We start from the raw sequence: 11345 nt of genomic DNA, 5'->3' as shown, positions 1-11345 counted from the left end.
ATCAAGAGGAACCAGTTGTGACGGGTTTCCTCAGATTGTAGTCTAGGTTTCGATCTCCCCACTCAAGTTCCTGTGTCACAGGCTTTGAAACACTGAGATAAGCACATTTTACAGGCAGCATCCTGCAACCATAATCGCTTGCATCTAAAGTTGTTTATCATTAGAGCTGACCTCAGCAGATTGTTAGTCATGCGCTTAGCAAATCTCCTCATAGCAAGTTAGTATCTTTCACACAGTTTTTAAGCAGAGCAGTTATTTTAAGAATTAATATCTTAACACTGGTTCTGAGCAACTGATTTCTCTTGAAATGTAATATTCTACACACTGCAACTAACATAGCCTCCGTTAGATGAACTGAATAGATGTTGATATTGTAGTTGTTGTTTAAGGGCGAGCTTAAGCCAGGGAATAGAGAGCATTTCCAACGGCTCCAGCTCATCTATGTCCCAAGTTAATTTTATATAAGCTAAACACAACGACTACAACAGAATATTACTTTTTCCTACCTGTGGAAAGTAATCCCACACAGTCAATTGTCCTTATTTTGTCTGTTTGTACAACCAAAAGCAGAACAGTGATGCGGTATCGTTGATGAAGTCCTGACAAATGCCCCTCACAAGATGGCGGACGCACTGACGTATGTTCCTGCTATTCACTGAGGCGTCTAGTGTATATATGTCTATGCTCCCAAGCACAGAAGGCAAGGCATCACTATGGCCTCCAAAGCTTCTTCTCTTACTTTTGTAGAGGATCACAAACAACGCTCAACTTCATACTGACACCGGCTGGACAGAGGCAGACTTGCAGGTTATTACCAGAATCTTTACATAGAAGGAGCTCTTTAATGAATGGACCAAATTTAAAGAGGATAATCTGTGAGACATGGATATGTTATCAAATAGTTTGAATGTGACACAATGCCTGACATTTCTTATCACTTTTAAATTTTCCAGAAAAATGCCAGGAATCATTGTGGGGATTGTAACCAACCAATAACTCTCAAAGTTATAACCCTATATGAAGATTACCCCCCAAAAAACTTTCATTGATGATTTGACAAATTCACCGTGTCTCTGACTTGTTTTGCAAAGATTTTGACCAGCATGGATAAAGTATCTTAATGGTGATTTTGGCCAATTTACTGGCAGAATAACTTGGAATGTATGTTTTAGTTGATGGTTTCAAATAAACCATTTGTTTTCAAAATGGATGACATGTTTTGATGAATTTAATGTTTCAAGACATGCTCCAGACATACTATATTCCATTAAGGTATTAATTGTATTTCAGCAGGCATGTGTTCCATATCAGTAAAAACTATTTCCCCCCGTAAATGGAGTGAAAAGTGGAAATTATACTGTATAATATAATGTAATGTAATATATTTAAATTCACATATAGAACATAGGACCGTTTTTCAGCCTCTGTGTAGCTCAACATTAAGGAGAACTAATTTTATTCTAATCTTCTAATTTTCTGTAAAAAAACAGGAAAAAAATAATGTCCCTGAAGCACAGTCTCAACAGTGTTTAATTCAGTCACTTTTCCTTTCAAACTGGATGTTAACTTGTGATTTTGGGGTTAAGCTTGACTTCCTGAATGAAATCTCCCATAGAATCTTTCATGACTTCATCTTTTTGTGAGTTTTCACATGATGCAGCAATGACTTACGATGACAAAATGTTTTCCCACATGTTTCACAAGAATATGGCTTCTCACCTGTGTGAATTCTCATGTGGACCAACAAATTACTGTGCGTACTGACACTTTTCCCACAAGTTCCACAAGAATACGGCTTCTCACCTGTGTGAGTTCTCATGTGGATTAACAAATGACTGTGCGTACTGACACCTTTCCCACATGTTCCACAAGAATATGGCTTCTCACCTGTGTGAATTCTCATGTGGACCAACAAATTACTGTGCGTACTGACACGTTTCCCACAAGTTCCACAAGAATACGGCTTCTCACCTGTGTGAGTTCTCATGTGGATTAACAAACTACTGTGCCTACTGAAACTTTTCCCACATGTTCCACAAGAATACGGCTTCTCACCTGTGTGAGTTCTCATGTGGGCCAACAAAACACTGCGCTGCCTGAAACTTTCCCCACATGTTCCACAAGAATATGGCTTCTCACCTGTGTGAATTCTCATGTGGGCCAACAAATTACTGTGCGTACTGACACTTTTCCCACATGTTCCACAAGAATACGGCTTCTCACCTGGGTGAGTTCTCATGTGGGCCAACAAAGTAGAGCGCAGCCTGAAACCTTTCCCACATGATTTACAAACATACAGCTTCTCAACTGTGTGAGTTTTCATGTGGCTCAACAAAGAATCCTTCCGGTTGCAACTTTTACCACATGTTCCACAAGAATACGGCTTCTCACCTGTGTGAATTCTCATGTGGATCAACAAACTCATGTGCGTACTGAAACTTTTACCACATGTTCCACAAGAATACGGCTTTTCACCTGTGTGAGTTCTCATGTGGCGCAACAAAATACTGCGCTGCCTGAAACTTTCCCCACATGTTTCACAAGAATATGGCTTCTCACCTGTGTGAATTCTCATGTGGGTCAACAAATTACTGTGCGTACCGAAACTTTTCTCACAAGTTTCACAAGAGTACGGCCTCTCACCTGTGTGAATTCTCATGTGGGTCAACAAAATACTGCGCTGCCTGAAACTTCCCCCACATGTTTCACAAGAATGCGGCTTCTCACCTGTGTGAATTTTAATGTGGCGAAACAAACTACTCTGCACACTGAAACTTTTCCCACATGTTTCACACGAATACGGCTTCTCACCTGTGTGAATGCTCATGTGGCCCAACAGAGAATCTTGTCGGCTGAAACTTTTACCACAGACTTCACAAATTTTTTTCTTCCTAGTGAGAGTTTTTAAGTTCTGATATAATTTAGGTTTTTTATGGACATTTTCACCTCGTGTTTCCTCACAAAGAAGATTTTCACATTCGGCCTGATTCTCTGACGCGGGAACGTCGTCCACACGGTCACTATGAAATATGCTGGTTTCTTTCAGCTCTTCATTAATAGTTGATTCTGAGTCTGTACATTTTTTCAGATGGTGGACTTCAGAGTGACCAGAGAAGAACTGCTCAGTGTCCGGTACTTCTTCTCGTTCACTCAGGGAACTTTGCTCCTCAATAGAAGGAACCTTAAAGGAATCACTTTCAAACTTCAGTGTGAGTCGCTCTCCCTCCTGGCTGATACCAAGTTCCTGGTGCTCCTTAAACTTTGGAGGTTCTGGTTCCTCATGTTCCTCTTTTAACTGTAGAAGTTCTGGTTCTTCTACTTCCTCTTTGATCTGTGGAGATTCTGGTCCTTCTGGTTCCTCTTTAATCTGTGGATATTCTGGTTCCTGTGGTTCTTCTTTGATCTGTGGAGGTTCTAGTTCCTCTGGTTCCTCTTTGATCTGAGGAGGTTCTGGTCCCTCTGGTTCTTCTTTGATCTGTGGAGGTTCTGGTTCCCCTGGTTCTTCTTTGATCTGTGGCGGTTCTGGCACCTCCTGCTCTAGACAGTAGTTTGTTTCCTGTTCAAAGAGCTGCTCCTCTCTAAAGTCATGATGCTGTCGGAGCTCTGGAGGGACAAAAAGTAGAAGATAAAGGTTAGTTACATTTGATGTTTCAGATTTAAAAAAAAAAAATAATAAAAAAAACAGGACTCAAGCAGTGAAATTTAAATATTTCATTCAAATCTCCAAAATAGTGTACAGTTACCAGTAACAATGGTGTATTAACAATGACTATTTTGGATTAAGTTTTTCGAGACGGCATATTTACTTATCTTCTCTTATAGTTGCACAATGTTGCTACCTGAGATGGAATGATAATGAGATGTCCTGCTTTCAAATGTTATTAGGAAATGTATCTTCAAAAGAAAATATTTCCATAACTTTATTGGGCAGTTCAGATGGTGACGTAATAGTTCCATCAAACACCCCCAACCCACCAACCCCCACCTACAGAGGGGGGGGATAGAGCCTACAGAGAGGAGGTCCAGGTCCAGGTTCTCAGCAGAACTTTGAGAGAATATAGATGTATTTCAGAGTCTAATTCACGAGTGATGGGAGGAGGGATTGTGGGATCAGCCACAGATTCAGACGGGCGGCTGCAGTAATGCAGTCACTGTACTGGACTGTTGTGGCGAAGAGGAGCTGAGCTGTAAAGCAATGCTCTCGGTTTATTGGTCGGTCTACATCCCCACCCTCACCTATGGTCATGACATCGCAGATACAGGTGCTTTTCCAGGACCACACTAATACTTTATTTCGTGATTCAAATGAGTATAAATTCTCTTTTTGCATACATCTGTATTTTTGAATCTTTGTGTTTGCTGACATGTTTGGAATGATTTCACAAATAAATAAAAACTAGATAGATTGTTTACAATCATTACAGACGTGCTGTGAAAGAAATCCAGAGTTTAAATTTTAGACAGTGAATGCACATTTCTGTCTACTATTTACTAATGAATTGAGAACAAATCTTTCCTTGCAGGAAAAGGGAGATGTTGTGTTTACTAAAGTGCCACGCAGTGTTGTTGCTGTGATTAAACTTCCACACCAGAGGGGGCGCTGTGTGGAGAAGAGTGAGGGTAAATGCAGCACCCATTAAACCAAAACACCAGACAGTGAAAAACATCTTGACAATAAAGCACGATCGTAACTTTATTGTGTATCATTGAATTGCTTATGACACAGTAATTAGTACTGTAATACACGGAGGTCAGGGGACTTCAAAACATTGAAATTCCTAAAGAAGCTGTTTGTGTTACTATTGTATGAGCTTTTTGTGAAGCCTCTTTGTGATGTGAAACTAATATTTTTATAGTTACATGAATAGAATGTCCTATCGTGCATGCAAATTATCCTTCTCATGAATGACAATGATACATTACACATTATCTACTTGTTTTTACCAATAATATTTTGGATATTTCAAAGATTGACACACTATAATAGCAATATATTCTATATACAGCATATACATGAATGGTATTTTTAATACTAAAGTTTAATGAATTGCTTCTTTGTATAAATAACTCAATACAATAAAAATATTTTTTTATTAAACATCTGCTATTATGAGAGATTTTCTTTTTGTCCGATATGTATTTCAATTGATTTGATTGTCATAAAGAAAATATGTTTGTTAATTTGTAAAGTACAGTGCTGTTAGTTCGTCATTGTTTATGTGTTAAATAGCAGTTAATATGACAACGAAGAATGAGAGGTGCGAATCCCAATTGCACTTTGGACCTTTAACCCGAGCTTATGGCTCTTTATTGATGAATTAACGGAGAGGTCAAGAGCCAGGTGGGTTGTAAAGACTTGGTTTGGTTGTACTTTCTCTCACTGTAACACTGCTGGCGACTGCACGTGTGCCACTACCGGAAGTCAGTAGCTTTGGCTGCGGGGTCTGGAGTTATATAGAAGTCTGCGACGTCTCCCAATCACACAAGGCAGATGAACAACACACAGCCATGACGATGGAGATCCTCCACGAGTCACAATCATGTGTTCATTCAGACGTTTCCATACCTTTTCTGTGAAACTTCATTTCAGGGTTCCAGCTCATTTCCAGAATCCTGCGTTGGTGGTCAATGTTTTCCTCGTGCCGGGACAGATAGGTGGGTCAGACACGGTGAAACTCTCTGCAGCAGTTAGTCTCTCGTTGATAAACTCTCTTAAAGCCTGAACTGGTGTAAATTGAGCTGCAGGAGATTAAATATTTCCTCTGTGAGACACAGCCACACAATAGAGACTCCCACATGCTTCTAACGTCCTCCGTCCTGAGGAGTTCTCTCTTTTTGGACGATCACAAATAACGTTCAGCTCCATACTGACACTCGCTGGACGGAGACGGAACTGCAGGTTATTACCAGCATCTTCACACAGATGGGGGCTCCTTTATGAATGGACTGTCCTGTGGATTTTACAACTATCAATTCAATGAACACAATTTGTGAGGCATGAATATGTAATCAAATATTTTGAATGAGAGACAATGATGGGAAATTCTGATCACTTTTGAATTTTACAGAAAGATGCCAGGAATAATTTTGTGACTCGTAACCTACTGATCACTGTCAAAGTCAACAAACTATGTAAACCCACAAATCCACAGAGCTACAAAATCATTCAATTAAGGTTTTGCCAAATTTAAGGTGTTTGTTTTGTTTTCACAATTAAAATTGGATGCCTTATTTACAGTAAATTTAACAGGGAAACAATTTGGATGAAAGTATCGTGATTTTGGCCAATGTACTAGCAAATTAATTTGAATTCAAAGAATGTATACAATGTAATGTGGCAAGTGATATCCTGGTGTGCTTCTTTTTTTTTTTTTTTTTTAGAAGTATCGCCTATATTACAACTGATAAAGGTGTTTGGAATGTGGGAGCATTGACCAGCTCCTTCAGCGGCAAACTGCTGCAGCCACCATCCATTCATACCTTCTGCTGTGAGTCTGTTCAACAGCACAAACTGAGTCAGAAACTGCATAAATACCACTGCCCTGGCACTGTTGTACTGTGAATACTGTAAATATTATAAATATTAATACTATTGAGTAGTTCCCCCCTGTATTTCCATGTGTATATTTACATATATATTTACCTAATTACCTATTTATATATAAATAGTATATTCTCTTGTATGCAACAATCCTGTCTGTTAAATATTTGTGCAATGTTGAGTTGCTGAGATGACTGAATTACCCCATGTGGGATTAATAAAGTCCGACCTTATGAACACCAGAACATATTTCCCTTATGTTTTGGTTGTTTCAAAAATTGATGACCAACAAATAATCCTGTCGGTTGAAACTTTCCCCACAAGTTTCTCACTTCTCCTATGTTCTTCTTTTTAGTGCAGAAGTTCTGGTTCTTCTATTCAATTCAATTCAATTCAATTTTATTTGTAAAGCGCTAAATCACATCAACAAACATCTCAAAGCGCTCTTACAATGATAGAGTACAACAGAACCCAACTAAACCCTTCCAAAGCAAGCAGATGTAACAAGCAACAGTGGAAACCAGGAAAAACTCCCTCGCATGGAGAGAAGTTCATAAGAACTCCCTCTTCAGGAAGAAACCGTGGGGCGGACCCTAGACTCTGGAAGGGCGGCCATCCGCCTTGACCGGTTGGGGGGAGAAGTACATGGGATAGGACAGGGAGGGAGAGGAATAGAAGAGGGAGAGAGAGAGTGGCAGACAGGCCAGATAAATACAAATACTAAGAAAAGTCTATGATGAGCGTTGGTCTGATGATGAACCAATCTCAGTCTGGAGTTTAAGTTTCTAGTTCCTCTTCCTTGTCCGATTCAGTCGATTGTTTAAAATAAACCTTTTGTTTTAGAAAAAGATGACACGTTTTGATGAATGCAACATGTTTCAAGACATGCTTCAAACATATTTATATTCCATTAAGGTATTAAAACGTTGTATTTCAGCAGGTACATGTTGTATGTCACCAAAGATTATTTATCCCCACATAACGTAAAACAAGTCAAAAGTTAAATTACAACTAATTTGTTAAAAAAAAACACCAAATAACAAAACCCAGTGGATTCATATCAACATTTTTACTTTCATTTTTTCAAACTTTGCATCTGCTCAAACAAGATTTTACAATTTTTGAAACGTCCAAAATAACAGTAGTGCAGAAATAAAAATTAAACGTGCCTCTCTAAGATTAATTTATCAACCAGGGCACCGTTTGTCAGCCTACTGTGCAGCTCAACACAAATGGAAACCACATATATTTAAAGCTTTTGTTTTTATGTGAAAATCCAAAAAGAAATATATTTCCTGAAGCACAGTCTCCACAGTGTTTAATTCAGTCACGTTTCCTTTTAAACTGGATGTTAACTTGTGATTTTGGGCTGAAGCTTGACTTCCTGAATGAAATCTCCAGGAGTCCTTCATGACCTCCTCTTATTGTGAGCTTTCACATGATTCAGCAGTGATTTATGACGTTGAAAACGTATCCCACATGTTCCAAAAGAAACGGCTTCTCACTTGTGAGTTCTCTTGTAGATTAATAAAGTCTTGTGTAGACTGCAACTTTTCCCACAAGTGCCACAAAAATGCGGCTTCTCACCTGTGTGAGTTCTCATGTGGCTCAACAAAGCACTGTGCTGACTGAAACTGTTCCCACATGTTTCACAAGAATACGGCTTCTCACTTGTGTGAGTTCTCATGTGGATCAACAAATTACTTTGTAAACCGAAACTTTTCTCACATGTTTTACAAGAGTACGGCTTCTTACCTGTGTGAATTCTCATGTGGCGCAACAAATTGCTCTGTATACTAAAACTTCTCCCACATGTTTCACAAGAGTACGGCTTCTCACCTGTGTGAATTCTCATGTGGACCAACAGATTGCTCTGTATACTGAACCTTTTCCCACACGCTTTGCAAGAATACCGCTTCTCACCTGTGTGAATTTTCATGTGGCGCGACAAACTACTCTGTGCACTGAAACTTGTCCCACATGTTTCACAAGGATACGGCTTCTCGCCTGTGTGACCTCTCATATGGAACAACAAAGCGTCCCGCCGGGTGTAACTTTTCCCACACGTTTCACAAGAATGTGGCTTCTCACCTGTGTGAGTTCTCATGTGGACCAACAAATAACTCTGTTGGCTGAAACTTTTACCACAGAGTTCACAAGTTACTTTCTTCTTATCAGTGAGAGTTCTGTAGTTCTGATATAATTTAGGTTTTTCACGGACATTTTCACCCCGTGTTTCCTCAGAAAGAAGATTTTCACATTCGGCCTGATTCTCGGACACGGGAACGTCGTCCACACGGCCAGAGTCACGAGAGAGGAACTGCTCGGTGTCCTTAAAGGAATCACTTTCAAACTTCAGTGTGAGTCGCTCTCCCTCCTGGCTGATCCCAAGTTCCTGGTGCTCCTCAATCTTTGGAGGTTCTGGTTCCTCGTGTTCCTCTTTTAACTGTAGAAGTTCTGGTTCTTCTGGTTCCTCTTTGATCTGTGGAGGGTCTGGTTCTTCTGGTTCCTCTTTGACCTGTGGAGGTTCTGGTTCTTCTGGTTCCTCTTTGACCCGTGGAGGTTCTGGCTCCTGCCGCTCTAGACAGTAGTTTGTTTCCTGTTGACAGAGCTGCTCGTCTCTACAGTCATGGTCCTGGAGGTGCTCTGGAGGCATAGAAAAGTACGAGATAACGGTTAGTTACATTACTTTTGAGGTTTCAGGCTTTAAAATGTGCAAACTAATAAAGTGGTTTAATGTAAATTAATTATTATTAAACTTAAGCAAAACTAAATTCATGGTATTTGGCAATGCACACTTTCAGGTAGATGGTGTGGAAAATTGAGAAAGTTCATGAAAGTAAGTTTCTTTGTGTTATCAGTGATGATAAAATAAATTGGAAATCTCCCATAAAACAAATCCAAAACAAAATATCAGTACTCAATAAAGTAAGACACATCACTGGTGTTACCATATCTAAATTATTGTGCCGAGGTCTGGGGCCACACGTTTAAATGTTCACCACAGACACTATCAATTTGACAAAAAAAGAGCAATATGGTTAATTCATACTACTGGCTATAGAGATCATACAAATCCACTCTTATGATTTAAAGTTAAAACATGGACGGTTTCGCACGACATTGAAGTCCTTTTGTATTTCTATATGTGGAGTGAGGTTGTGGAACAGTTCGGTGGGTGGAGCTCAGGCCGCGTCCAAGCAAGAATTAACTGGGAGGATGTGAGGGATTGAGGGATTGTGGGATCAGCCACAGATTCAGACGGGCGGCTGCAGTAATGCAGTCACTGTACTGGACTGTTGTGATGAAGAGGAGCTGAGCTGTAAAGCAAAGCTCTCTGTTTATTGGTCGGTCTACATCCCCACCCTCACCTATGGTCATGACATCGCAGATACAGGCGCTTTTCCAGCACCACACTAATACTTTATTTTGTGAGACAAATGAGTATAAATTCTCTTTTTGTATACATCTGTATTTTTGAATCTTTGTGTTTGCTGACATGTTTGGAATGATTTCACAAATAAATAAAAACTACATAGATTGTTTACAATTATCACAGATGTGTTGTGAAAGAATTTTAGACAGTGAATGTACATTTCTGTCTACTATTTACAGATGAATTGAGAAGATATCTTTCCTTGGAGGAAAGGGGAGATGTGTTGACTAAATGTATTTTTTTTTTTTTTATAGTTACATGAATAGTATGTCATATCTTGTTATATATAGCTATATAGAAGTCTGCGACGTCTCCCAATACCATAGGGTAGATGAACAATACACAGCCATGACGATGGAGATCCTCCACGAGTCACATTCATGTGTTCATTCAGACGTTTCCATACCTTTTCTGTGAAACTTCATTTCAGGGTTCCAGCTCATTTCCAGAATCCTGCGTTGGTGGTCAATGTTTTCCTCGTACCAGACAGATAGGTGGGTCAGACACGGTGAAACTCTCTGCAGCAGTTAGTCTCTCGTTGATAAACTCTCTTAAAGCGTGAACTGGTGTAATTTGAGCTGCAGGAGATTAAATATTTCCTCAGAGACACGACCATAACAAGCTTCAAACGCCCTCCAGAGCTTCTTCTCTCTCTCTTTGGACGATTACAAATAACGTTCAGCTCCATACTGACACTCGCTGGACTGAGACGGAACTGCAGGTTATTACCAGCATCTTCACACAGATGGAGCTGTCCTGTGGATTTTACAACTATCGAGTTAATGATCACAATTTGTGAGACATGAAAAATATTTTGAATGAGAGACAATGATGGGAAATTCTGATCAAATTCTGACAAAAAATTTCCCCACGTTTCACAAGAATACGACTTCTCACCTGTGTGAGTTCTCATGTGGCCCAACAAAGAATACTGTCGGTTGAAACTTTTCCCACATGTTCCACAGGAGTATGGCTTCTCACCTGTGTGAGTTCTCATGTGTTCCAACAAAGATCAAGCCTCGACTGAAACTTTTCCTACATATTCCACAACAATACGGCTTCTCACCTGTGTGGGTTCTCATGTGGACCGACAAAGAATCCTGTCTGTTGAAACTGTTTCCACATGTTTGACAAGAATATGGCTTCTCACCTTTGGGAATTTTTCATGTGGTGCAAAAAAATACTCTGCAAACTGAAACTTTTCCCACATATTTCACAAGAGTATGGTTTCTCACCTGTGTGAACTCTCATGTGGACCAACAAAGTACGTTGTACACTGAAAGTTGGACCACATGTTTCACAAGGATATGGCTTCTCACATGTGTGAATTCTCATGTGGACCAACAATCCAGCCTGTCAGCTGAAACT

The 11345-nt window shown here is 39.7% G+C and overlaps 1 protein-coding gene across 1 annotated transcript; it reads right to left on the bottom strand.

The window, feature by feature from the left end:
- Positions 1–6925: 6925 nt before the first annotated feature.
- On the bottom strand, positions 6926–10636 carry LOC308114881 (uncharacterized protein). Its single transcript, XM_080472121.1, has 2 exons — positions 10384–10636; positions 6926–9187 (listed from the first exon to the last, which is right to left on the bottom strand). The coding sequence occupies exons 1-2, from the start codon at positions 10418–10420 to the stop codon at positions 8043–8045; spliced, it is 1182 nt and encodes a 393-aa protein (XP_080328247.1). The 5' UTR covers positions 10421–10636; the 3' UTR covers positions 6926–8042.
- Between the last annotated feature and the right edge of the window lie 709 nt (positions 10637–11345).

The sequence above is a fragment of the Lipophrys pholis genome, assembly GCF_963383615.2.
Source record: "Lipophrys pholis genome assembly, chromosome: 9".
NCBI lineage: Eukaryota > Metazoa > Chordata > Actinopteri > Blenniiformes > Blenniidae > Lipophrys > Lipophrys pholis.
Note: the sequence above shows the minus strand (reverse complement) of the source record. Positions and strands in the feature narration are given on the sequence as shown.

Coding starts and splice junctions, on each gene's coding strand:
- LOC308114881 (XM_080472121.1), bottom strand. CDS start 10,420: ATGAGCTGGAACCCTGAAATGAAGTTTCACAGAAAAG. Junction 9,188..10,383: donor AATGAAGTTTCACAGAAAAG/GTATGGAAACGT, acceptor CTATGCCTCCAG/AGCACCTCCAGGACCATGAC.